Genomic DNA, 27748 nt, shown 5'->3' with positions numbered 1-27748 from the left:
GGGCTATGTGCAATAATAATAATAGTGTCCTTAATTTGATTAATCTGTTGGCTAAAATAGGCTCTTCTGGGATGGTTTGTTTTAGTTGTTTTTTGGCTTTTGTTTCATTTTTCTTGTTTTAAGAATGTGAATAGTGCCCTAGCTGGTTTGGCTCAGTGGATAGAGTGTCGGCCTGCGAACTGAAGGGTCCCAGGTTTCGATTCCGGTCAAGGGCACATGCCTGGGTTGTGGGCTCAGTCCCCAGTGGGGGACTTGCAGGAGGCAGCCAATCCATGATTCTCTCTCATCATCGATGTTTCTATCTCTCTCTCCCTCTTCCTTCCTCTCTGAAATCAATAAAAATATATTAAAAAAAAAAAAAAAGAATGAATAGAGTTCTTTTGATGGTGTTTTAGGGTTCTTTTTGCCAGCTTGTGAGACTTGTTCACTTATATCCTGGACCACATTGTTGTAGAAAAATTACTTGTGCCTTTAAAGCAGATGTATCCAATCTTATATTCCTGTGTAGAAATGTAAAGATAAGATTTGGTTGATGAAAAGACTTGAGAAGACAAGAAAATAGAATGGTGTCTTTTTCTTAGGAGAAAGGAGGAAATAATGTACTTTTTTGCTTATACTAGTAATAGTTTTGGTTGATTTGTAATATATATGTATATATAGATACAAAGACTAGACCTTAAAAGACTATGAAGTAAACACTGGCAATGGTGTCACCATACCAGTAATATCTGTTTAATCCTAGAGAAAGAAAAAATAGGGTGTAAGATCCTACTCTCCTGTTTACAAAAGCCTTCAGGAAAAGAGGAAAAGGAGCAAGTCCAGAGGCCCTGTATGGACAAATGATTTTCATATTTTATGGTTTATTGTACAATATAAGCTAGTTACTGACTGTTTTACACTGAGAAACTCATTAAGACTAGAAAGGCTTTTGGTTTTATACAATATTAATTATTTCTTTTCATGTTTTTATTTCTCATAAACTGGCAAAAGAATCCATCAGAGTTTATTTGAAGCCTTACAACTAAAACTATAAAATCTTAGATATTTGAAACAAAATTACACATGTTGCATTTCTAATCTCACTAAACAAGTCAGTGATCCGTGACTGAAGCCTTTTGAACACAGGCAATGAGCATCTTCCTTCTGAATCTCTTTAGGAATAAAAGATGCTGCTGTCATGTCCATAACATTGTCAACTTTTACTCCACTGTCTTTGAGACCTATTCCAAAAGATAAAAGATATCTACTAAACCAGGTCTGTTCCCCCTAGGTGCGCTGTCTGGTTTAATGGCCTCATTATCCATCTGTTTGATCATGGTGCATCTTATTGTTCTGTTCACACCCATTTAGTCATTCACCATGTTCTCTTGATTATGACTTATACATTGCTCAAATATACCTTCTCTTTATTCCTTCTGTCACTGCCTTGATGAAGGTCATCATCTCTCACCTGTGGTAAACTTATTACTGAATTTCCAAAATTCAGAAAATTAGTTTCTGTGATCATTCTAAAACAGTTATGTTTATACTAGAGGCCCAGTGCACAAATTCATGCATGGGTGGGGTCCAGCTGGATTGGGCTGGGCCTGTCGGGAAGAGGAGATGGCGGGAGGTTGGCCAGCTGGCCTGCCCCAAGATCGGGCTGGGGGAAGGGACTGCAGGTGATTGGCCAGTGGGCCCTGCCCTCGATTGGAGTTGGGATGCCAATGGGAGGTCTGGGGGAGGGGCCATGGGTGGTTGGCTGCCTGCCCCTGATCAGGTTGGGGGGGGTGATCTGGAGGGGGGGCTGGGCGGGGGGAAGGGCTGCAGGAAGTTGGCTGTCCAGCCCCGCCCCCTATTGGGGTGGGGGGGTGAGATTAGGGGCAGGCCGGCCAGGGGGATGGGCTGCGGGCCTATCGTGGTGGGGCTGGCTGATCGGGGGCAGAGCTGGCAGGGGGGAAGGGAGGCGACGTTTGGCTTGCAGCCCGCTCTTGATCAGGGTGGGAGAATTTGATTAGGGGCGGGCTGGCAGGGGAGAAGGCCCGCGAGGTTGGCCGGCCAGCCCACCCCCTGATCGGGCCAGTTTGCTGGCCACGGTGGACTTCATAGTTGACTGGTCATTAGGGTCGTTATGGCCGTTACGGTTGCTGGCTTTTTATATATATATAGATTTTTTTATATATATAGATGATTTCCCAGCTTGCAAACTCTTCTCTCTCCGTTTCTTGTAAAATACAGGCCAAACTTTTAAGCAAAGGAAGTTCTTTTCTTCCTCTTCCACCTATCCCTGCATTGATGATGTGATGAATTCTCTCATGTTAATGCTTTTGCCCAGAAAAATCCTCATCTTCCTGTGAACATCATTATTCCCTTAAAAATGTCTTCCCTTCATACTTGCCTCCTCTATCCCCCTTTTCTTGTGTGAGAAATAATGTGGGCCCTTATAAGGTAGAGTGGAGAGAATGAAATTGATTCCAGAGACACCAAGGTAGAATGAATCAGGTGTACAGTTTCGTATAGTATAGTATAGTATAGTATAGTATAGTATAGTATAGTACCCCAACCCCAATCGAGGGCAGGGCCCACTGGCCAATCACCTGCAGTTAAGTTCATTGGTATGAACTTAAATGGCAGTTTACCTATGAAAGGTAACTTATTAATGGTCTTTAAAAAATCTAAATATTTATTTTAAAAATACTTTATATGCTACTCACTGGTGTTAAACATTTTGTGTAGAATAAGTTATTTCATTTGAATCTTGAAAACTTTAAGTACTGGGTACTGTTAGTTGCCTTTTCAGATGAGTAAATGATGCACAGAGAGTTTAAATAACATGAACAAGGTCACTTAGCTAATCTGTATTAGAACTGACATCCTAACCCAAGAAACCAGATCTACAGCTTATGCTCATAACTGTTGTTATGATTTTATTATTTAAGTATCCTATATAATAAAAGCATAGTATGCAAGTTGTCCCCTCGACAGGGAGGTCGACCAGGAGTTCGACCAGGGGGCAGAGCCGGCCTGGGGAAGGGAGGGAGGCCCTGGCCGGCAGCCGCTAGGGGCCCCTACCAGTGCACAAGTTTCGTGCACTGGGCCTCTAGTAAAATACAGTTAACTAAGGCGCATGTGCATGCATTTGTGAGTGTGTGTGTGTCCAATTCTAAAACAGCAAATAATAAAGTTAATGTTCATATTCAGGTTACCTAAATTATGTTTGGAATACACAGTAGATCTTTGAGTCACTCTGTATGCCTATAGAATTTACAGTTATATCAGAATTGGGGGGAGGGGGGGGGACTGACAGTTTAATATTTAGGTCATGTCCAAGTTAGTCTTGGGAGCAGGGAGAGTTCTACACAAATCCAACTTGTGTGAGAGGATCTTCTAGAAACCAATAAAGTGATCTTTTGAGCCCACATTATTTCTCCTTGCCTGTTTTGAAACATTGTTGAAATCTTTTTTATTTTTTTATCTTTTGTCACTTAACTACCTTGCTAACCTATTGACTTGGCTGAGAAATCTATAAAGAAACTGGTTCTTCTGCATTTGTCACATTACTGATAAATTATTATACTGTAGTTAATATAGTCTCAGAGATGTGATCAAGTACTGAACTGAAAGGTAACTACAGTTAAAACTCCAGAGATAAAACTGGAAAACATGACCTTCATTTGCATGTCACAGTGTATGTTGGAATAATCTTTATTTACTGGCAATATTAATCATGGAAAGTGCAGGGGAATAATTTTTCCCCTACTTGAGGTATTATAAATATGATCAAAATAGAGAAATTGCTATAAACAGTTTGACAGTCTACAAATTCTGCACTTGATTAGATTTAAAATTTTAGAGAAGACCTTTCTCAGCTGACTATAAGATTGGAAACATTTCCCATTTGTCCTCATTATGAGAGTCAGACAACTCAGAAAGTAAATATGGTAAGCAGTACTCATTTAAACAGCTTTGTTTTGTAGTTCCCTCTTAGACATTTTATGTTTAAAAGAGGCTCTGAGAGGTAGTGTTTAGACCTCTTATTTCTTCCTCCAAAAATAATTTTTAAATCTGGTCAGACGTTTTTATTTCTATCATTATGTCTAACAGATTAACCAGGTTCTTCTGATATTTGAAGTAGTTAATTTTATTTGGGAGTGAGAAGAGAACACAGTAATTCTCTTTAACTGCTAACATACTACTTTGGGAATTGGAGGCAGAAAGGAGAAATCAGGTATCATCTCTTCCAGAAAGTGTTTAGTGGGAAAAGTAATGTCACTTGACTTTAGGAACCAGTAGTTAAGTGTTTTTACTTAGCCCTTATCATTTAAGATAAAATAATTTCAAACTGATTGCGGGGTGGGGGCGGTGGGGTGAATATCTGGTATAGAGCTGGCAAAGGAAAACACTGAGTGACATTTTTACTGAATAACAGTCCCTCATAAGAACAACTACATTTAGATTCCTCCAGAAATCTCATTTGTGCCCCTATTAGTAGAGGAAGAAGGGGCATTAAAGCCATGAGCTCTCCAAAATCCAAATTTAACTTCAGCCACAAATTAATTGACATGTCATCCTACCAAAGATGTTGATTTAAAAATACTAAACAGAACAAAGCCTAATGACAGAGCCTTTTGTTAAAAAACAGGATTTAATAGCAATCCATTGAAAGGACTCTTTGGCAATAAGCTATATATTCCTTTCATCTTAACAGAAGTTCTTTATAACCACCCTTTATAAAACAATCCCCCCATTCCCACACTCTCTACCTTACCTTGCTTTATTTTTTTTCTCCACAGTGCTTATCACATCTAACATATTTTATGTTGATTTTATTTGCCCCTCTGGATTATATAAATTTTCAGAACAGGGTCTTTTGTTCACTGCTTTATTCCCATTGCCTAGAACATGTAGTAGGCACTCGTTATATATTGATGTTGAATATTGAATGCTATATTACAGTAATTATGATAAAAGTTAGAATTTATTTTTTAATCCTCAGGTTCTAGCACATTTCTTAAATCAGAGTAGGTCCTCAGTACATGTCAACACCAAATAAATAGCCAAGAGTTTTAAAATATATATTTACTAGAGCCCCGGTGCACGAAATTCATGCATGTACTGGGGTGGGGGAGGTCCCTCAGCTCGGCCTGCACCCTCTCGCAGTCCGGGAGCCCTCGGGGGATGTCCGATTGATCGGGCCTAAACCAGCAGTCAGACATCCCTCTCGCAATCCAGGACCGCTGGCTCCTAACCGCTTGCCTGCCTGCCTGCCTGATCGCCCCTAATCCCTCTGCCTGATCACCCCTAACCACTCACCTGCCTGCCTGGTTGCCCCTAACCACTCGCCTGCCTGCCTCATCGTCCCTAACTGCCTGCCTGCCTGTCTCATTGCCCCTAACCACCTCTGCCTGCCTGCCTCATCATCCCTACCCACCTCTGCCTGCCTGCCTGCTTCATCACCTCTACCCACCTCTGCCTGCCTGCCTGCCTGATCACCCCTAACCGCTCGCCTGCCTGCCTCATTGCCCCTAACCGCCTCTGCCTTGCCCCTGCTGCGGCAGAAGGATGTCCGGCTGTCCGGTCTAATTAGCATATTACGCTTTTATTATTATAGATCATTTTGTTAGGCATTGGGGAAAATCATTTCCCCAGTGATTTTCAGAATTACTCTTGTAGTTCATATTAGGAACAGTAATATCCGAAGTTGGGTCTGTCTTAGGTCTTATTAATGAAAAATATATGTTATACAGAATGGTGGATAATGGAATCAATAATGTGCTTTTTGATATGTACTTTTACATAGTGAATACATTTAGACTAAAACTTTACTATAATTTTTTTTCTTTGACTCATAAATCTCTTCATAATTTTCTGCTCAGAGTTATTGTTTTGTGAAAATGCCAATTAATAATTTCTGGTTGATGAAATACTATCTTAGATAAGTTGACTGCACTTAATGTGGAACATGATTGTGTCTGCTGCTTTCCTCAACTCTCATTTCAAGCAATTAAGAAACACCTCCTGGAACCTGTCTTGGGATAGAGCCTTTAGGAGGTGTTGTTTTCTTGTCTTTCCATGTCTTGCCTATGATTTTCTCTGAGACTAGAACTAAACAAACAACTTCTTAAATTGATAAAATGAACCAACAGTGTAAGCCAAGCTGCAAAGTAAAAGGAGAAAGTTGTAGAAGGTAATAATAAAACAACCTTTTAAATTAGTGAACAGGATACTCAAGAATTTTGCAAGAAATACAAGTAAAACTATAAGAACTACCAGTTACTTTGATCAGGACTTGGTTGATTCACACAAATTTTAGGGGATCTATAAAAGTAACTAAAATTAGGAATCTTTAAATGCAAATGATATATAAATACCTAAAATAACCAAAAGGTTTTTAGTAAAAGATAAGTAGCAGAGTATTTGAAAAATTAGTGTCAAAAATGCTTCCAGTTTTAACAGTATTGGAATTTTCAGTGTTTTGGTAGTTATTTACATATTTAATTGGTTTTCTTCATCTGTATTCTTAGATTGTTGGAGAAGTAATGTGAGTCATGCTTCATATTTATAATTGTATAAGTGCCTGCTTGTTACAGGAGTTGCACTTTCTTGCTGATGAAGTATAATATATGTGAGAAGTGGCACTGTTAATAACACTTCTAAGTTCATTATGCATATACTAGTATACTTTGTTCTTGCCTGTTTAACCACCCAAAGAAAATGGGGATCTTGGAGTCCCTCACTAATTAATGAGTTAATATCATTGGTTAAGTACATAGATTAAAGCTTGATTCAAATAATGCTGTATTTGCAGATTAGCATAGGCATATTATTGTTAATTAGCAATTCTTAACTTTACAGATAACTTCCAAACCGCATCCAGTTTTTACATATAAATGCCATTATTTACAAGAAATACCATAAAAGAGAGCATATGTAAACCAACAAAATCTCATCAGCTGTACTGGAAATTCAAACTAGAATGTTTTATAGTTGGTTGACCAAGCACCATCATTTTTGGCAAAATATTTAACCAAGATATCCCCTATTGCTGACACATCTTTATTCAACACATATGTTGTCAGCATTAATATTTTATTCATTCTGAATTGAGTGACTTGTTAAACTTAGTATTTTTTAGTTTCTAATGCCCACTTTTTAAAAATGCCAATAATTACCAACATTTTAAAATTATAACAACATGGGGTAAATTACAAGACAATTCCACAATTTTTTTTTTACCTTCAGGTTTTTAAAATTTAAGTTCAAGAAAATTAAATACAATCTTAAGATTTTCTCAGTATTCCTAAAGTAGTAACACTGAGATTTTTCTCTAGACTATCAGAATTACAGTCTGTGTAACTTGCCACACAGTAAAGGTCATTGACTTGTGTAATTAATATTAAGGATCAAAAAACATCAGTACTAATAATATTTTTGTGTAGTGACCTGTTTTTTAAAAACTTGTAAGAGGGGATTAATTACCAGTCTACCTGAAATACATTTTTTAATGATTCAAAATACTAATATGTTCTTAGCTTTTTGTCAATACAGGGGAGAGGAGGTTGCTGTAAGACACATTCCCATTTCAGAGATGTTAAAATGTATTTAGTGGAATATAGTAGTAAACCATCAAGTCTATAGCTAAAGAATTATAGTGTAGTTCCGTTTATTTTCATATATTCCAAACTAGTTACAGTGAATGACAGGAGGACTAAAAAAGATAGAACCCCCATATGGTTGAAAACCAATTTTAGTATATATAGTAGAGGCCCAGTGCATGATTGAATCATGCATGTGTAGGGTCCCCTACACAATTTCCCCTTCGATCACGGGGAGCTGGGTGCCTGTCTGCTGGTGCACCAGGCGCCAGAGGCTTCTGAAAGGCCTGGTGCCTGAGTGGACTAGCACCCAGCTCCCACGTTTTCCTTTCGATCGCTGGTGCACCAGGCCTTTCAGAAGCCTCCAGCATGGCGGAGGCTTCTGAAAGGCCTGCTGCCTGAGCGGACAGGCACTCAGCTCCCCCGCTTTTGATGGTCCGCGCGGCGGGACGTCAGCTCGCTGCCCCAGAGGCCCCTTCTGTGCCACAGCACAGCCATGGCGCAGACGCTGAGCTCGTGCTGCTGCTGGCGACGCAGCTCAGCGTCCTGCCAGCCCAATCAGCTACCCCGGCCACCCCGAGTCCCGCCCCCCCCCCCCCGCGCCTCCTGGCCAATCATGGGCATAGCGAAGGTACAGTCAATTTGCATATTTGTCTATTATTAGGTAGGCTTCTATAGCTTCACTTACCTGGAAGAAATTTTATAAATCAGACTAAGGCTGTACAGCAGTCCCCACCTGCATTCTTATGTTTTATTGAGCTAGAAGGTAAAATGGTATAGAGTAGTGATTCTCAACTGAGAGAGGAGCAGTTCTGCTACAATGTACTGAGCAGTAGCACTCAGACCATTGCTGCTGCTATTATTATTTTTTTAAAGCTATCTTTTATTGATTTTTAATATTGTAAGGTACCAGGACTCTTAAGGAAAACTACTACATGCTATTTAATTTATTGAGCACATACTGTATACTAGGCACTGTTTTAGATTCTAAGGATATAGTAATGATGAATAAACAGACCAAAATCCTAGTTTTTGTGGAGTTTACAATTTGTATATTTGCCTCACAACCTTATCATATGGTTATTACTGTCTCCATTTACCCAATAAGGAAAGTGAAGCTCCGAAAGTTTTCATGACTTGCCTGAGGTTATACAAAACCAGGATTTGAAACTTCGGTGCTATGAACACTATGCTATGCTGTCAAAATTGTCCCTCTTTGAAGATCTGTGAAAGAACAATAATTCTCAATGTCTTAAACATTACTTATCACGGATCCCTTTGAAATTCTGATATAACTCTTCCCATCTTGAAATTGTGCATGAAATTTTAGGAATTCACAGGTTCTCAATTGCTCGTTCATGGCATTGAAGTTAAGAACACTAGTACAGGAAGGTTTTGCAATGGCTCACAAATACATGGGTACCACCACTTTCTTTCCTATTCCCCTTCCCCCACAACAAGCCAATGACAGACTACTTACTGATCAGCATTATCTTTTCTGCTGAAAACTAATGGTCAGTTTCTAGAGTTGGTATTCACTATTAAATCAGGTTTTTTTAATCAGTCTTAGAATCTGGAAGCAATTTTTCAAAACTGGTGTACTGAAAAGCACAGATTTGAAAAATAATATTCACAAATTTTGGCTATTGTACTGTTAGGTTTTATTTTTAAGGAAAAAGTACTTCTAGCATTGGTATTTATCAGGACTTAAATTAAAATATTATGGTTGCTGGGTCCATGTAAGGAAGTATTGAAAAAAATTAATGAAAGATAATGACTATGTTTAGTTGTATTTTCTTCTTATTGGTGTTCCTTGTTTTAAAAAAAAAACTTATTAGTAAGTTAGATGTGTTTTGTCACTATATTTTTAGATTTGGAAGTCTATTGCTGACTTCAGTCACATTTCTCTACTTCAAAATTTGAATCATTTTCAATTTCCTATGACCATAGGACTCTGTGGTAAAAATTCTTCTTGGTTGAGTAACTAAAATTAAAACAAGCTGGAAGCAATCCAAATGTCCACCAGCTGGTGAATGGATAAAGAAAATGTCCTATACCCATGCAAAGTATCTTTTTTATCAGTAATAAAAAATAGAAGGGCCCTAGCCAGTTTTGCTAAGTGGTTAGAGTGTTGGCCTGCAGACAAAACACTCTCCGGTTCAATTCTGGTCAAGGGCACGTACCTCAGTTGCAAGTTCCTCAGTCCCAGCGGGAGGCAATCAATTGATGTGTCTCTCTCACATCGATGTTTCTCTCTCTTTCTCTCCCCTTCCCTTCCATCCTCTGTAAAAAATCAGTGGAAACATGTCCTTGGGTAAGGATTAACAACAACAATAAAAAAAACACATGAGGAACAAATTACTTATAGAAGCACTAATATAGGTGAACATGATTCATTCTGGCAACAAGTAATATTTATGGATAAATGAAGCAACTGTGAAAAAGAGTCCCAACCATTTCATTAAAAAACTAGAAGCCTGGCACACACAATTCGTGTGTGGGTATGGTCCCTAAGCCTGGCCTGCGATCAGGGTCATCTTCCCCAGCTGCCCCCAGCCGGCCCCACCGCCACCCACTCCCGGTTCCCCGTTTGCCATCAGTGGGGAAGGGACCAAGAGGTCGGCTGTTCCCGCCTGCTCACTGGCTCCACCCCCGCCACGGGTGGCCATCAGGCGATCGGAGCCTGCTGGCCAGAGAAAGAAACCAAGAGGTGGTCAGTACGCCTCATAGTGACTGGTCCAGTGGTCGTTCTGGTCGTTCTGCCGTTAGGGTCAGTTTGCATATTACCCTTTTATTATTTTATTATATAGGATGTAGTTCTACCCTGGCCAGTGTGGCTCAGTTGATTGGAACATCATCTCATGCACTGAAAGATTGTGGGTTCAATTCTCAGTCAGGGCACATATCTGATTTGTGGGTTCAATCCCAGGTAGGGGTGGGTGCAGGAGGCAACCCAATGTTTTGCCCTCGCATCCATATCTCTCGCTCTCTCTCAGCCCCTTCCCACCCCCTTCTCCCTTCCTCTCTCTCTAAAATCAATAGAAGCATGTCCTTGGGTGATGATTAAACAAATAAAAATATTTTTAAAAAGAAAGAAATGTAGTTTCCATAAATGTTTACTTTTTATAGTCAGTCTTTTTTTTTTTTAATCCTCACCTGAGGACATTTTTCCATTGATTTTTGGAGAGAGAGGAAAGAAGGAAGGGAGAATGGAGGGGGGGGTGGAGAAAGAATCATTGATGTGAGAGAGACACATCGATTGGTTGCCATCCACATATGCCCACCTGGGCTGGGGATGGAGCCTGCAACTGAGATGCATACCCTTGACTGGGAATTGAACCCTGACCCTTCGTCTGTGGGCTGATGCTCTAACCACCAAGCCAATAGTCAATGTTTTTTAAATGGTAATTTTTATGTTGATTCAGTCAAGTATTTTTGTTTTTCAGTTGTGTCAGTGTTTTTGTTTTTGGGTTTTAGTAACTTTATAGTTGTGTAGTCACCACTACAACCAGTTTTACAACACTTCCATCACCCCAAAATATTCCCTTAAGACTCTGTGTAGTCAGTCTACTCCTACCCCCAGTGAGGAAAGGTCTGGGAATTACTAGTATTGCGTGCTCAAGTTTCCCTTGGAGAGCAGCGTTATGGGACAGATACGGGATCTTTCTACTTTTGTTTCTTAGTAAGCATGGAACCTTGGTTCTTCCAATGGCTCTACTTGTAGTATGTACAGCTATCCTATTCCATAGGCTCCCATTTCTTAGAAAACAAAGACACTTTGGTTCAGTTTTTCTTTCTAGCTTGTTTACTTTGTGAGGGTCTCTGAAAATGCTTAGCTGTTGTATATTTTCTAAGTTACAATTTTCCATTTTAAGTTTCCTAGCCAATCAGAGAGAAGGGACTTGTCTCCCTGCACCTCAGCTAGGGTCTACCACAAAGTATTTTTTTAAATTTCCTGAAGTCAATTTTTTTTTTCTATCAAGTCATTTTTATTTTGTTTGCAACTTTAAATCTTGACCAATCTACCCCTAAGAAAGACTTTTGAAATAGAAACTAAATAGGTTATTGTTCTCTCTACGTCACTTTCTTAAAAGATATTTGAATCTGGTCTTTCTTATCCTGCTGTTTTAACCTTTTTCTTTTATGGGAAATTAAATAATTAGTAATTAAGTTGGAATTCTGCACCAAATTTCTGTCATTCTTCCTGAGATTTAGGAAAATCCTTAAACATCATTTCAACTAAATTCTAGGCCAGTGTTTAAATTCAATTTTTATAGCTCTGCTTTCTACTTAGACAATTAAAGGGGCTGTTCATTGTTTAGTATAATTGTTCCCTTACTGAGAAACCCTCAGGAAGGTAGTTTGTTTCAGAAGTAAAGGGAAGGGGAGCAGAAGAAATAGAAGGGTTTTGTGGGTAGTATAAATAGAGAGAATGAATCAGGAAGGGTAGGTTTCCAACGGTTTGAGCAGTAGAGAAGAAAAGAGAGACTATTTTAGTCGTATTTTGAAGCCCCAGAGTACCAATTAAAGGAGTTGATTATTCAGTGTTATTTTTGTCCCATAGTTCTTCATATAATTTTAGTTCCTATTAAGGTATTAATTTTGACATTCCAAAAGTTGACCATCGGTCTAGTTGTTAAGTCACAATTGTTAGTCACAATTTTTGTCATTTACCAATTTAAGTGCAAGAAACAAGATTGTATTGGAAGTTTATAAAAGACACAAATTCTATCTAGAGAAGGTTTTGGCTTTGACAAATAAGAAAGAGATCACTAGAGACAAGAAAAATGGTGTCATGATAATTACTTAGAACAGGCACATTGGGAACTTTCTGGGTGATAAAAGTGTTTTAAATCTTAATGAGGGCTGTGTTTGTGGTTGCCAGTACTAGAAAATGTCAACACTAATTTAACTGCAATGCCTAAGATCTACTTGTTTCATTGGGTGTAAATTATTCCTAAATAAAAATGATTTGAGTGTCTAAAAAAATATTTTTAATAGATGTGTCCTTGCAAACAGATTCTCAGGTTCCCTAACCAAGTAGAGGTTAGGAAAGAGCCGCATAATCAACAATCCTACAATATTGACCTTATAATATGCCATCATGTAGGTTTTGAAAGTGACCCACGGTGAAGTTTGACAGTCATTCACCTTTGCTTGGTCACTGGCTTTACTCATCTTCAACCTTTTAGTACTTGGGGTTAGTTTGAATTGAATTGGAGGCTTATTAGGCCTATGCCTCCATCCATTCCAAACAGAGCATCCTCTATTCAGTGAATCAAACTAGACAGTCCAAGACAAAACAAAACACATTTTTCACAAATAGATGGACAAAAGCAAATCAAGTAACTAAAGAATTAAACTAATGGCAAAAATATTTACCAAACAATATACCTCCAAGCCAAAACCTAAAGGCCTAATTGCCTTACACAAAGATCAATTTGGTGCAAGTCCTAGGATAACAAAATAAATTTAGAAATGAAAACTCAAGGAACCAATTGGAGCTCCCATCATTGTTAAGACAGACTTATCTGGCAGTAAGTTCAAAGAACAAACAGCAGTGGGTCACAAGCAGCCTATTTATTTAGTACACTAGTTTGTCTAAGGGCTTCATTTGGAATGATGCCAAATGAAGGTCTTAGGTCAACTGTCAAAGAATAAGAGAGACCATTCATATCTGAAACAAAAAACAAAGCTGAAGTTATTGAGTACTTTAAGAAACAGCTATCCTAGTCAGACACAGTCTTCCCTGAACAGAGCAGACTGCTAGTTTTATATGGTTTTAGGGAATTAGAGTTTAAAGATCAACAAACTTTCAAAGGCAGGAGTGAATTAATGTTAACTTTAGAAGCACTGTCACTCAAGTGAGACAGTTGTTGATTGGTTGGCATTTTGATGTGTGTTCATTGAAGTGAGGTTTTTTTCAAGTTGTAGATAAAGAAAAATGGATAAAGGAATGCTGGAGATCAGTCTTATTTGTATTAACGTAGTTGGTTTGTTCTTTGGGATGTTTAGGAAATTCTTGTCCCCAGAGTTACCACATTCCCTCTAATTGGATACAGAAACACAAATTTGGAGGCATATTTCTCAGGTAAATCATTATAGATCTTCAGAGTGTGGACTGACACTCTAACCACTGAGTGACATAGCCAGGGCCGGAATTCTATTTTTAAATGCTCTTTTATGTTAAATAAACCTGGCTTTGGTTAAACTTTTACAAAGAGTAATTTCTTTTTTTTTTAATTCTTTTTTTTAAATATATTTTATTGATTTTTTACAGAGAGGAAGGGAGAGGGATAGAGAGCTAGAAACATCGATGAGAGAGAAACATCGATCAGCTGCCTCTTGCACACCCCCTACTGGGGATGTGCCCGCAACCAAGGTACATGCCCCTGACCAGAATCGAACCTGGGACCCTTGAGTCTGCAGGCCGATGCTCTATCCACTGAGCCAAACTGGCCTCGGCACAAAGAGTAATTTCTTTATTGGTCCAAAATTTATATGTGTGCTATAGTATAGAACAGTGGTCGGCAAATTCATTAGTCAACAGAGCCAATATCAACAGTACAACGATTGAAATTTCTTTCGAGAGCCAAATTTTTAAAACTTAAACTATATAGGGAGGTACATTGTTATTAACTTAATTAGGGTACTCCTAAGCTGGCCTTTGCTAAAAACTCAAGGGGCCAAAGAGCCACATGTGGCTCGCGAGCCGCAGTTTGCCGACCACTGCTATAGAATATCCTTAAAGCTGAAAGTTGGTTCAACTTACTTTATATCCTCTTTCCTAAAATTATAATCTGGTAAGAACTATACAGCTCATAAAAGTTAAGGATACTATATTCAGGAACTGGAAAAAAAGTCTATGGGAATGATGGGTTCAAGTTTAGAAATAAAATATAGGGACTAGTAAATGGGAAAGTTTGCAGCTAACTTTTTGTGAGGTTAGAGGAGGTGTTGCTCATTCAGGAACAGAAATATATATCCTATATAATAAAAGGGTAATATGCAAATAGATCGAACGGCAAACCGACCGGTAAACTGATCGGTCGCTATGATGTGCACTGACCACTAGGGGGCAGCCGCTCAACACAGGAGCTGCCCCAGCCCACAGGCAACATCTCAGTCCCTTCCCCCTGCAGGCAGATTCCGATCGCCCGATGGGGAACGGGGAACGGAGGAGAGGGGGTGGCCAGGGCCGGCTGCTGGCAGCCAGGGAAGATGGCCTTTGATCGTGCGCCAGGCCTCTAGTATATATATTAGTTAGGTAGAAGTGAAGGAGAAAGTTTTGAAAGGAAGTCCATGGCAGTAGACCTGGCATCTTGAGAAATAAAGGAATGTCATAGACAGGTTAAACAAAGGATATCTTTTCTAAGAATATAGGCTGGAAGGAAAGAACATATAAAGAGATTTAACACAAAGAAATATACCAAAGTGAGTCCATTTGTGATTGACTTTCAGAAGGGGCTATCAGATAGTGACTAGTTTACAGAATTATATTCACTGAAGCCAATGATTATTGGTTGATTAAATGTTTTTAAACCAGTTGTGGTAGTTACTTGTTGCTATGACTAAAGAACTATTATTTCTTCATTAAGAAGAAAGTTTAAAATCTGTTCTGGTGGCTACTTTTGTATCATGGCCACTGACCAAATTTTTTTTCCCTAGGAATGTGGGAGCTTTGTATTCTCATATTCTCCCCTATCATGGAAACTTTTAGGGTCTTCTTTCTCTATACTGAAATTTTACAATGATAAGCCTTAGTATGGTTTGCTTCTTTTTGTTTTATTGTTATTGATACTTAGTATTTCATCATATTGAACAGAGTCTGGCCATTGATATTCAATTCTGCCACTGATTCCTGACCATTTTCAGACACCTTGTACCTCTCCCATTTCAGCAATGAGTATTTGGTCTGCTTTCTCTGCTAGCTCAATTTACCATTCATGTATCTCAGGGGTCAGCAATTTTTTTTCTATAAATGGCAAAGTAAATATTTTAGGCTTTGCAGACCAGATGGTCTCTGCTGTAACTTCTTAACTGCCATCACAGCAAGATAGCAACCACAGACAATACACAAATGAATAGGCATGGCTGTATTTCAATAAAACTTTATGTACAAAAACAGATGGTAGGCTGGATTTGTCTATAGACTTCTGCCCTATCCTATTTATCTTTCTAGAATATTAGCTCAGTGAAGGCAGGATTTTCCCTCCCCCCTCCCACTCCCAATTTGGTATATTCCTGTACTTAGTAGGCATTCAACTACTTGTGACTCAGGATAGAAAGGAAGGTAAACATGTCTATTGCTGCCATCTTAACCAATAGAATATCCTTCCAAGCTTTTCTTCAGCCTCCTTCCCCCCCCCCCATTTTTTTTCTTAATAAATATTTTATTCTAATTGAACTTAGGAAGTACTGAAAGTCATATCTATAATTCTGCAGTTTCTTTCTACATCTGATGTGTTAAAAGAGCCCATTCTTTAGTAAGTCTGTTTATGGGATGCTCCATATTAGTGTGGTAATCATTTTTAAATAAACCTATTTGCTTGAAGGTCTTATTCATATAAGGACCACCTGATTACAGATATATTACTTAAGAATTTTTTGTCTTTTCTTTAATAGGTACTAGCTTTTGACAGGTTTGCACCATGCGTGAGTATAAGCTAGTCGTTCTTGGCTCAGGAGGCGTTGGAAAATCTGCTCTGGTAAGTCATTCTCACTCTACCTAAGCTATTCACTCCAAGACATGTTTTTCTGTTGAGTTTTAGGTTTTGATTATTTGTTTTCGTTTATCTGTTAAGGTGAAATCTCAGTAATTTTAGAAGCAATGTAATATTTTTCTTATAATTTTAGTCAACTTTTAGTTGTATCTGGGTAGATCATATTTTCTCTGGAACACTGGTTTCAGACAAACATGAAATATGCCAGAATACAGTTTGAGTTCAGCACAGAGGGTGAGAGCATATAAAAGTGTGCATTTCAGAGCCACATGGGAGTTAATTTTGGTCTTTGTCATTATATATATTTTTTATGTTAGAAAATATTAAATAAAGCTTATAAAAATCTTTTTCAAATATCACCTCTGATTATACAGTTTTTACATTATTTTGACAGTCATGTTTTCTGTATCAAGGAAAACATAGTAAGAAAAAAGACACAGCTTGATGGTGGTTGGGAAAGGGAAGAAGCTTAGGGAAAATAACTTGATGAGTAGTTGAGAGTTTAGCAAAGCCCCACAATAAGATAGATTGATCATCTATTTGACCACTTAGCACAGAACTTAACATGCTGAAATCAAACTGAGAAGTGTGTACAACAGAGCATGAGCTGCTTTTTCATGTGTAATTATATCCAGAGTAATGGGGAAGTGTTGTGTGTGTACACAAAACAATTAGCCACTTTCTAATTAAAATTCAATTAAGATAAACTGGAAATATTTTAAAATTTTTAAATATGGTATTATCTCTAAATTTAGGATTACCTAACAAAGAGCATAGTGATTACTTTTTAAAAAACAACTTTCTAAGGTAATCTCACCAAATGCATGCATTCAAATATGATTGTGTTTTTTATCAGTGGCATAACTACTATGTGAAATCGATAGTTGAAATGTACAGATTTGGATTTGTTCTTTTCTTTAGAAGTATAATGGTATGTTAATTTTTTTCAGACTGTACAGTTTGTTCAAGGAATTTTTGTTGAAAAATATGATCCTACGATAGAAGATTCTTACAGAAAGGTATATGTTACTTTAAAAGGCCTTTTGCTTTTGACTTTACTATAAATTATTGGTTTTAGCTTTATAATTATTGAATGTCATTTACATAGTGGGAAAAATTTACACTTGATTATTTCTTGGCATTGCATGTCTACCAGTTTATGAGGATCTTAAAGACTTGGCTCTCGCTGTCCCTCTCATTCTCTTTCTCTCTTTCTCTCTCTCTCTCTCTCTCTCTCTCTCTCTCTCTCTCTTTTTTTCTCTTTTTCTCTCTCTCTTTCTCTCTTAGAATTTTAAGTTTATCATGACCCAACATTTTAATTTGACAAATAAACTTAAGAGCTAGGCCATCTATTTCATGTGTTCTATTCAAGCTTCATGTTCCATTCAAACCCCACCCCAAAGATGAAAAAATACTCTCGAGTTCCCTTTTTTTTTTTTAACCTAAAGATGTGAGTACAGGAGTGTACAACAGAGCATGAGCTGCTTTTTCATGTGTAATTATGAAACCTTCCTACTAATAACTGAGAAAGTGTCACTGCCCATAATAGAAAAGTTTATTTCGGTATTCGCTAACACAATATATGACAATAGAACTTAATGTGAAGACATTTTAATGTAGTAGCGAGAAAGTTATGCCTCACCTTATGTAGCAGCCAGCATGGCCCCTACGGCTATGCAGTCAGTGTGTTTCATTCATTCCTTTGTCCACAGACTACAAAAACAAAACAAAACTGGAAAGCCCTTCCTGCACCCTAGCTGTGAGGCAGTAGAACTTTTTTTTTCCACAGCTAATTTTAAATAACTTTTTTCCCTAGAAAATGTTGGGTGAAAGGTGGTAACAGAGAAACACAATTTATTTTATAGCTGTCCTCTGCTTTCTTGCTACCAGAGATTTTATTTTCCAATACAGTGAAGGGGGGATGTGGTTATCTAGAAAAATGAAACTTTCTAAAATATTGGCAGAATTGAGGTAGACAGAATCACTTCTGATATTATTCACACTACAACTGGTTTCAATTTTTTAAGCTTTTTTGAAATAATTTCCTTTTTTTAATGAAGGGGGGTTTTTTGTTTTGTTTTGTTTTTTTTTAATATATTTTTATTGATTTCAGAGAGGAGGAAAGGAGAGGGAGAGAGAGAAACATCAATGATGAGAGAGTATCATTGATCAGCTGCCTCCTGCACACTCCCCACTCGGCTCCGAGCCCACAACCCGGGCATGTGCCCTTGACTGGCATCGAACCCAGGACCCTTCAGTTCACAGGCCGACGCTCTATCCACTGAGCCAAACCAGCTAGGGCTGAAATAATTTCCTTTCTAGAATTAAGTGTTTAGTGATTCATATTGAGCTTGGATCTTGTCAGTATCTGTGTTGAGTCAGAATACATGGTTTTTTCGCCTAATACAAAGTTGGTGGACCTTAATTAGAGATTAGAGTTGCTATAATCTGTCTCTGTTTTAAATATCATATTAGCTTTTGTGTATATTAAGATATGTTGTTTATATAAAAAAAATAAAAATCTATTTTGACTTTTCCCCCCCAGCAAGTTGAAGTAGATGCACAACAGTGTATGCTTGAAATCTTGGATACTGCAGGAACGGTATGTAAAATGAAATACCAAAGTATATGCACAATTTATGCAGTATTATCCTTGTAAATGCTAATATTCTATAGACATGTTAGTTAAGCTTATTTAAAAGTACTACTTGTATTAAATTGTAAAGCTTTTTTATTCTTAAATTCTATTTTTTTGTGTGTCCTTTGTAATTACAGGGGGTTAGTTATTTAAAAAATAAGTAGAAAGTTGGATGAAAATTTTCGGTCTCACTAGTACTTTTAAAGTATGTTAAAATTTATTACCATATTTTAAATAATGTGGAAAATACTTGGGTATACTTATTTATTTCTATAAGATATATTAATTCCTCTGTGGCTGTGTGAAATATTTTGAATGGTATCGTTCCTCCTTTAAAGTATTTACGAACCAACTAGATTTGTTGGTATCTGAAGGTGAAGGGAAGATTTATTCTGGATATATGGTATTCATTCAGCTAATATTTGAGTACCTGATATGTGCCATGGACTGTGTTCTTACCCTAATGGAAGAGAAAAGGTTTGGGAAATGGCAAGATGTAGGTAAGCATGCTGGTGGACTCCGTAGAACTAGAGCATTGTGAGATAGCTGTAACTTGGGGACTTATTTGGGTGTCCTACAAATTATAAAATATTAAAAAGTTTCCTTTAAGTAGCTTTTAGAGACAGGATATTTCTATCCCACTTGAGTATAGTTATTGCACATAAATCTGCTTTGGTGTATCATTTTTAAATTAAAAGCTTATTTTTTGAAATATCAACTTTTCAAATAGCATCTTGCCACAGATTGTAATTTAAAGATATGTTACATAATATTACAATATTCTTCATTGAGCTCTAATTATAGACTTTGAAAATTGTCAAATTAACTGTCACAACATTATTCTTTAATGATTCTTTCTATTGTAGGAACAATTTACAGCAATGAGGGATTTGTACATGAAAAATGGACAAGGCTTTGCATTAGTTTATTCCATCACAGCACAATCCACATTTAATGATTTACAAGATCTGAGAGAACAGATTCTTCGAGTTAAAGACACTGATGATGTAAGCTGGCATCCTAATAAATAAATGTACTTTATTTTGAACTCTTATTGTAGTGATATCCAATTTAAAACTTAAGAATTTAAAGTTGATGTATTTATTTGGGGGGCTTGTATTTCAAAAGCTTTTTCCTTGAGAGGCCAAAATATATCTTTAACTCTCATACCTATTTCACATATATATAATGTGGAAAGTGAAAACACTCTTCTCCCCTTAACCTGTGTAAAATAAAATTTATATCCTTCCCATTTTTAAATCATGCATTTGATGGGGAGGAAGGACAGATGTGGGTGACAAATGTTAACTAATAGAGCGAATTATGTTCTGGCCACATTACTGGTAGATTTAAGAGCCTTTTAAACATGTGAACACACCTAACTAAACTAAGACAGAAAAGGAGCATAATAATTATTTTTCAGGAAACCAACAAACATATTAGATTCAAGTGTTAATTTACATGCCCCTTCAAAGTGTACCATAATGGAGTTTAATCCCTGTATTCCAGAAACTTCAAATGGATTATTTTAATTCCTCATCTTACTCAATATAGCAGTGGTTCTCAAAGTTGATCTTGCTTTAAATCACTAGCTGAAACTGGTTAAAACAGATTGCCAGGCCCCAACTGCCCCACTCCCAGAGTTTCTGATTCATTAGGTCTGGGATTGAGCTCAAGAATTTGTATTTCTAACAAGTTTCTAGATGGTGTTGATGTTGCTGGTCTGTCCCAACACTTTCAAGAACCACTATAATATCTATAATTAAATTATGGTAAATATTGTGAGACTTCTAGGAAATGCTGTTGTTTCTTGGACTTCTGAAATAAAAACTTTGAGGCACCCTACATATTTATAGTGACCTCAGTGAAGCACTTCTTAATTAGTAAATCTGTTTTGTATTATCCGTAGTAACTACTGTACTTCTATCAGTTGCATTAAACAAGTATTTATTAATATAATACTATATATCTTCCTAAAAAGCCAAAATTCTTGATTTTCTAATTTGGATTTTTTTCCCAAAAAATTCTTTAGAAAGTCAATCTCTAAATGATTAAAGGGAGTTTTGAAGAATAAGTATTATTTTTCCATGGTATCCTTTTAAAATTACAACATCACATGCATCCAGACACATGATTAATGTGGTGTAGATTTTAGTAAATAAAGATGATTGTAACTTTGTAGCATTTTAATTACAGACTCTAAATAAAAATTCTACTTTAAGGACTTTCCAAATTTCTCCTTTTTAAGTTGTAAAATTGAGAATAATTATTTGATAAATGCATGTCAGAAAACTTGAAGTTGATTCACATCTCTAAGAGAATCATTTAAAATTTTTGAGTTATACTGGCTTTTTACAGCAACACCTTTTGGTACTTCCTTTTTGAAAAAAAGTTTTGTATTTTGCTTATTATAATCAGTTATAAGTCCGTTGTGATATAATCTTAAGGGTTATTTTCCCCTTTCATAAACAGATCCTAGCTTGTTTTATAAAATTTTCATGTGAAAGGTTCTTAAATTAACATTATTAAGGCTTTCATATTTAACTGTAAATTTTATTACAAATTATCAATTTAATATTTTTCTCTGATATAATATAAAAAATAATCCTTAGAGTTGAGTCTAAGAATTCTTTGAATTTGAATTTATAGCATATATTTATTTACTTATTTCTTTTTACCCTCACAAATACATTTTTAGGTTCCAATGATTCTGGTTGGTAATAAGTGTGACTTGGAAGATGAAAGAGTTGTAGGAAAGGAACAAGGTCAAAATCTAGCAAGACAATGGAACAACTGTGCATTCTTAGAATCCTCTGCAAAATCAAAAATAAATGTTAATGAGGTATGGTGAAATATACTTTAAAAACTCTATTTGGAATTCAACATGCAGAATTAATGGAAAATAATGTATGTGTATTAACACAACCCCAAGTTAATGTGTACTCGGGGTGCTTTTTTTGTTGTTCTTTTTCTTTTTCCTTTTTTCTTTTTTTAAATATATTTTTATTGATTTCAGAGAGAAGGAAGAGGGAGAGAGAGATAGAAACATCCATGATGAGAGAGAATCATGGATCGGCTGCCTCCTGCAACCCAGGCATGTGCCCTTGACCAGAATCAAACCTAGAACCTTTCAGTTAGCAGGCTGACGCTCTATCCACTGAGCCAAACTAGCTAGGGCTTCTTTTTTCTTTTAATATTTTTTATTGACTTCAGAGAGGAAGGGAGAGGTAGAGAGAGATAGAAACATCAATGATGGAAAGAAAATCATTGATTGGCTGTCTCTTGCACGCCCCCTACTTGGGTGGGGATCAAGCTCGCAACCCGGGCATGTGCCCTTGACCGGAATTGAACCCAGAACCCTTCAGTCCGCAGGCCGACTATCCACTGAGCCAAACCAGCTAGGGCTCAGGGTGCTTTGTTAATTCTTGTAGGCAAAAATCTTATCTACACTAATAAAAGAGAAAGATGCAAATTGACCGTACCTTTGTGATGTCCACCAGCCAATCAGGAGTGGGTATGCAAATTAACCCAACAAATATGGTGGGTTGATTTGCATATGCAGGCGCCGAGCGGCCGGGGGCAGGATGCTTGCGTCATCACCATGGCGACGACGCAGGCTGAACCGGAGCGGAAAGGCAGTGTTGGCAGCCAGGGAAAGGAAGGCCCATTCCACACGAATCTTCGTTCATCGGGCTTCTAGTATTAAATAATATGCATGTTAATAAGCAACAGTGTATTTTAACCTCTTCATTAAAGTGGAATAAACCATGGGGAAAAAAAAAGAAAGGCTGGGGAAAAAAATGGTAGAGGTGGGGAAGACGAATTAAGTCTTTGGGTATATGAAAGATGTGTTATGTAAAAGAGAGCAAATTGAAAAAAGCATGCACGGTTCTTGCCTTGAAGGGGCTTAAAGTCATATTGTAAAAATACTTGGGAAGATCTGAAGAAGAGTAAATGTTCTAACTGAACTAAGATTAAGATCTCCACAGCTCCTTCAACTCAGTGCTTATTTTAAGGAGAACAATTTTAGCCCTCCCAAAAAATAAACAGAAAAGAACTTGGCATTTATAAGAATACCTGGTTTTACTCTTATTTCTTAACTGAAAAAAAGTATTTGCTTTCTTGGGTTCATTTATATCCATGGAAAGTTCTATTTTTTAATTTTACTTTTTCATTTTTTGGTGGTGGTTGGTTTTTTTGTTTGTTTGTTTTTTAGGGTTTTTTTGTCTCCTGTAAATTAAAAATATGTATATATATGTTTGCAGATCTTTTATGACCTAGTGCGGCAAATTAACAGAAAAACTCCAGTGCCTGGGAAGGCCCGCAAAAAGTCATCATGTCAGCTGCTTTAATATACTAAATGCATTGTAGCTCTGAGCCAGGTATGTTCATTTCTTTTCCTCCTTTTTAAAATCTTTTCCTTTAACTTGTAACCTCAACTTCATTTAGGGCACTCTTGTTAAGACAGCAAGTATAGAATTTTTTGTTGTTCTAAAAAAGAAATAATTCCCTTTTAAGATATTCATGAGTTAGTATAATATCTTAGTGATTAAAATAATTATTTCATTTACATATCATCAGAAGTAAAGTATTACACATAAGTGAATATTCTATTTTATTTAATATGTACTTATGCCCCAATGAGACACTGGTTCTTGCTGACAATACAGTGATGAACAATACTGACCTCTCTTTGCCTCTTCATTGCCTTAATTGAAGTCTAGTGGTAGAGTTGGACAAATAATTGCAAAATATGATAAATGCTATTATAGAATAAATCCAGCCTAGTACTGATAATAAGAATACATGACACGTTTATCATGTGCCAGGCACTCTTTTTAAATACTGTCTATGTTACAAATGAGTGAACTGAGACACAAAAAGATTGTTACTGCCCTAACCGGTCTGCCTCAGTGGATAGAGCGTCGGCCTGGGGACTGAAAGGTCCCAAGTTCGATTCCAGTCAAGAGCATGTACCTTGGTTGCAGGCACATCCCCAGTAGGGGTGTGTAGGAGGCAGCTGATCGATGTTTCTCTCTCATCGATGTTTCTAACTCTCTATCCCTTTCTCTTCCTCTCTGTAAAAAATCAATAAAATATATTTAAAAAAAAAAAAAAAGATTGTTACTTGTTTAAGCCCTGCAGTTAGTAAGTACAAAGCCAGAATTTAAATCCAGTGATCTAGAGTATATAATTTAAGCCATGGACTGGCTGCCAAGTCCATGCTTAGTTATTAATGAGGACTATGTTATAATGAGTACTACAGGAGCATGTAACTGACACCAAACCAGGTATGTCACACGAACCATGGATTCAGGAAAAGTCTATAAGAAACATCTAAGCTGAGATATGAAAGTCAAGTAGAAATTGTGAAGGGGGTAGAGAATTCCAGCCAGAGAGAACCACAAATTCAGCCCACAGAAGAGGTAGCAAAGGAAAACTGAGCATATAACATTTTTATATAGTTTTTTGAAAATAACCATATTAAGTGAGTTAAACCTTATAAAGCAGGTGATCAGTGCCTGGCACATGATAAATCCTCAACCATTTTAGCTACTGCTGTTTGCCAATAATAATGGTTTCCTACTCAGGATTAATTAAACCATATTGTACTGTACTCTTATCATTGGGCACTTTATATGTTTATGGTTCTGCTGCTTCCTATGTTAAATGGCCCTGTACTACCATACACTCTGGTTCTGTATCTTTTGGGGGATTTTGACCCTACTCTCCGTTTAAGGATTTCTGTTTTAGAGATATATCCTCTCACTTCTGATATTCTCTCTTTCCTGACCACATACATGCCCATTCTTAGCACACATGTGCCTAAACTCACACATTCCCACCTGTCCCTTCCAATTTGCTACATTCAGTCTGCTAGGAAAACTTAGCAAACTCAGACTCTAAATGAGGGCTTAAAGTTCGAGGCATTTGGGAAATCAACAAACACATACATATTAACAGCATTTCTGGAGCTCGCAACAAGTCTGATCCCCACAAAAACAGTAAAAAAAAAAGGGGGGGGGGAACATTTTTTTAGCCCAGACATGTATGGAGAAAATCATCCAAAGTAAATAGACATTTGGCAATGTGTTTTGACTTTACTTCTTTTATTTATATCACTCACCACTTTTTAAGTTTACATAATTTTAGTGTAATACCAGCCTTTTTCTGACATTCATCTAAAAATTGATAGAATGTGTTTAAATGTGGAATTAGAAAGTATATATATAACTCAACTGTAAAGAGCCATCATGAAATAATTTCTTGTCTACTTCTCTGAACCAGCTTTTTAGCCACTCTTATTGGAAGAGGAAGAAAGACCTTGATTTTCTGATACTAGGAACCTTAGTGAGCTGTGCATTCTGTACTTAAGATGTAATTCTAGGATTGTGAACACTTGTAGAGTCACCAATTTTGTTAATATTGCTGTCTTTTCATCTTAATTCTAATAAAGTTGAACTGACCTAAAATTTTAATGTGATTTCCTCCCACCTCCCCCCTTCCCCCTTTTAATCTTTGGAAGGTAATACACAGAGATTTGCACTAAGGCAGTGGTCAGCAAACTGCGGCTCGCGAGCCACATGCGGCTCTTTGGCCCCTTGAGTTTTTAGCAAAGGCCAGCTTAGGAGTACCCTAATTAAGTTAAAAACAATGTACCTACCTATATAGTTTAAGTTTAAAAAATTTGGCTCTCAAAAGAAATTTCAATCGTTGTACTGTTGATATTTGGCTCTGTTGACTAATGAGTTTGCCGACCACTGCACTATGGGATACTCCCTTTTTTTATCTAAGACTTTCACTTGACTGACTTTCAAGATGGCAGCAGGTTAGATGAAGTAATTCTAAAAAGATGAAAACATCTACCCTTGCTTTGCTTTGCTATGAGTTGTGGTACATTGTCATTAATGTAATGAAGACAAGAGCCTGCATTCTGTTCATTTTTAAACCTTGAACACTGTTGTCTTAATGTGTTCCTTTGGCTCTTTTGTGTGCTATTTTCAACCCATGTTTGCAATTTATTTTTTTCTTTTGACAGGTCTGAAGAACTGTTGCCCAATTCAACAGTGCCAGCATTCCAACTTTGTTAAACCTACCAACATCTTAAATGGACTTTCTGTGGTGGTACCCTTTAAGAGGCGGATGAAAGCTACTACATCAGTTTGCACATTCTAATCACTTTCCAGTATCACAAGAGAGATTTTTACTTATATAATAGCCCTAGTGTATGCATCTGGTAAAACCAGAGGCTACAATCCAGTATTACTGCTAAGAGACATTTTCATCCACCAATGTTGTACATGTATGAAAATGGTGTACTGTATACTAGAACACGCCCCATACTTTGTTTTGGAGAGTACAATAATGTAAATCCTAAAAGCACCACTATTTTAGCATAATAAAAGAAAGTCCAAAGAGCTCCTATATAGACTACTCCAGATAACTTCGCTTCTTTGATACTTGTAGCTTACTGTAATTTTTTTTAAGAAAATCAAGGTCATTATCATTGTATTGTACAAATAAGCGCTTTGATTAACACAGCTATATAGTTTTTTTAATTTTTAAAAAACCTGTGGAGACAGTGATCTTGTCTTTAAAAATACAATAGTCCTTTCAGTATAATGTCTTAGATTAAAGACGTTGCCTTTAATATCTGTTGGGAAGGAAATGTCCAGATTTTTCAAATCTCTTATATGTTTCCTTTTTTGTTTACATAGGGAACAATGTTTATAGTTGTGTGTACAGTGGGGGTCTACAACAAGAAGTGTATATTTTCAAACAATTTTTTAATGATTTAACAATTTTTGTAAATCATTTTCAGGCTTCTGCAGCTGTAGATTCTCACTGTGAATCCCTTGCTTGCTCATGCATAAGTGTATTTGCAATACCAAATATACAGGTTTAGTATTTTTGCCTGTTAGTGATTGTTTCACATGTGTAACGTTTTGGTTGAGATGTTAAATGGTGGACGAGTACTGTGGATGTGAATGTGGGAAGTAATTTTAATCATGTATAATTGGTCACAAGGCCCAAGTTGCAGTAACTATTGCTGTTTTATTTAACAATGCCTTGTTGCTTTGTATGCATTAATGTTTGGGTGTAAAGATTGTGTGTCTATCCAAGAGGGAGCCGCAGTATTTAAATTGACCAACCTAATGTTACAACTACTTAGAGGTGGCCAAATGTAAACTAAAAGCCTTAATTAAAGTGGTGCAATTTTGTATAACTTAGCATCAGTAGTTCAATAAATTTGGATTGCCATGCAAGGGCTTGCATTATAATTACTTGCCACTTGAATGTGTTTTGTGTAATGTTTAACAGTGCTAGTAAATAAATATAGATTTAACTTCTTTTTAAACCTAATAGGTGTATTTTACATAGTGTGGTTTCATAATTTAACATTTGGGCAAGCAGACTCATTCATTACGTGCAGAACTGAGAGGTGAAATATGTCATTTTTTTCCCCTAGTATTATTTGAATATCCATATAACAGCCTTTTGAATTTTTCCTTGGGAAAGAATTTTGTAAATCAAGCAATATTACTTATGAACATATGCCTTCTGCATAATGTTTAATAGCTCTTTGAGGTGTAAGAGGAAGAATTGAAAATACATTGACAGATGTTACACATTTGGATTTTTTAAAAAATATAGGATGAAGTTATACTTAGAATATTATGGTTATAAAATTTTTTGAATGAAGTGGACTCAAGTACTACTTTCTTTTTAAATAATAGATCTGTCTTTGTCTTATGTGTACTATAATTCAGGGGTTTTTTTTTGGGGGGGGGGGTTGACACTTGCAAACAAAT

The 27748-nt window shown here is 36.8% G+C and overlaps 1 protein-coding gene across 2 annotated transcripts in view; it reads left to right on the top strand.

The window, feature by feature from the left end:
- The window catches only part of RAP1B (RAP1B, member of RAS oncogene family), a 49037-nt gene extending 21730 nt beyond the window's left edge, over window positions 1-27307 (top strand). The window contains exons 2-8 of one of the 2 annotated variants that reach the window (XM_008148772.3): window positions 16200-16282; window positions 17248-17316; window positions 18843-18899; window positions 19802-19942; window positions 21634-21777; window positions 23201-23317; window positions 25975-27307. In XM_008148772.3, the coding sequence (XP_008146994.1) occupies window positions 16226-16282; window positions 17248-17316; window positions 18843-18899; window positions 19802-19942; window positions 21634-21777; window positions 23201-23287 (555 nt within the window). In that variant the 5' untranslated portion in view covers window positions 16200-16225 and the 3' untranslated portion in view covers window positions 23288-23317; window positions 25975-27307. Of the gene's footprint in view, window positions 1-16199; window positions 16283-17247; window positions 17317-18842; window positions 18900-19801; window positions 19943-21633; window positions 21778-23200; window positions 23323-25974 lie in introns of those variants that run through there. The other variant, XM_054718880.1, reaches the window with a different exon arrangement.
- The last annotated feature ends 441 nt before the right edge of the window (window positions 27308-27748 follow it).

Source organism: Eptesicus fuscus, chromosome 7 (genome assembly GCF_027574615.1).
Source record: "Eptesicus fuscus isolate TK198812 chromosome 7, DD_ASM_mEF_20220401, whole genome shotgun sequence".
NCBI classification, from domain to species: domain Eukaryota; kingdom Metazoa; phylum Chordata; class Mammalia; order Chiroptera; family Vespertilionidae; genus Eptesicus; species Eptesicus fuscus.
The sequence above is the reverse complement of the archived record's forward strand: the minus strand, read 5'-3'. Positions and strand labels throughout refer to the sequence as shown.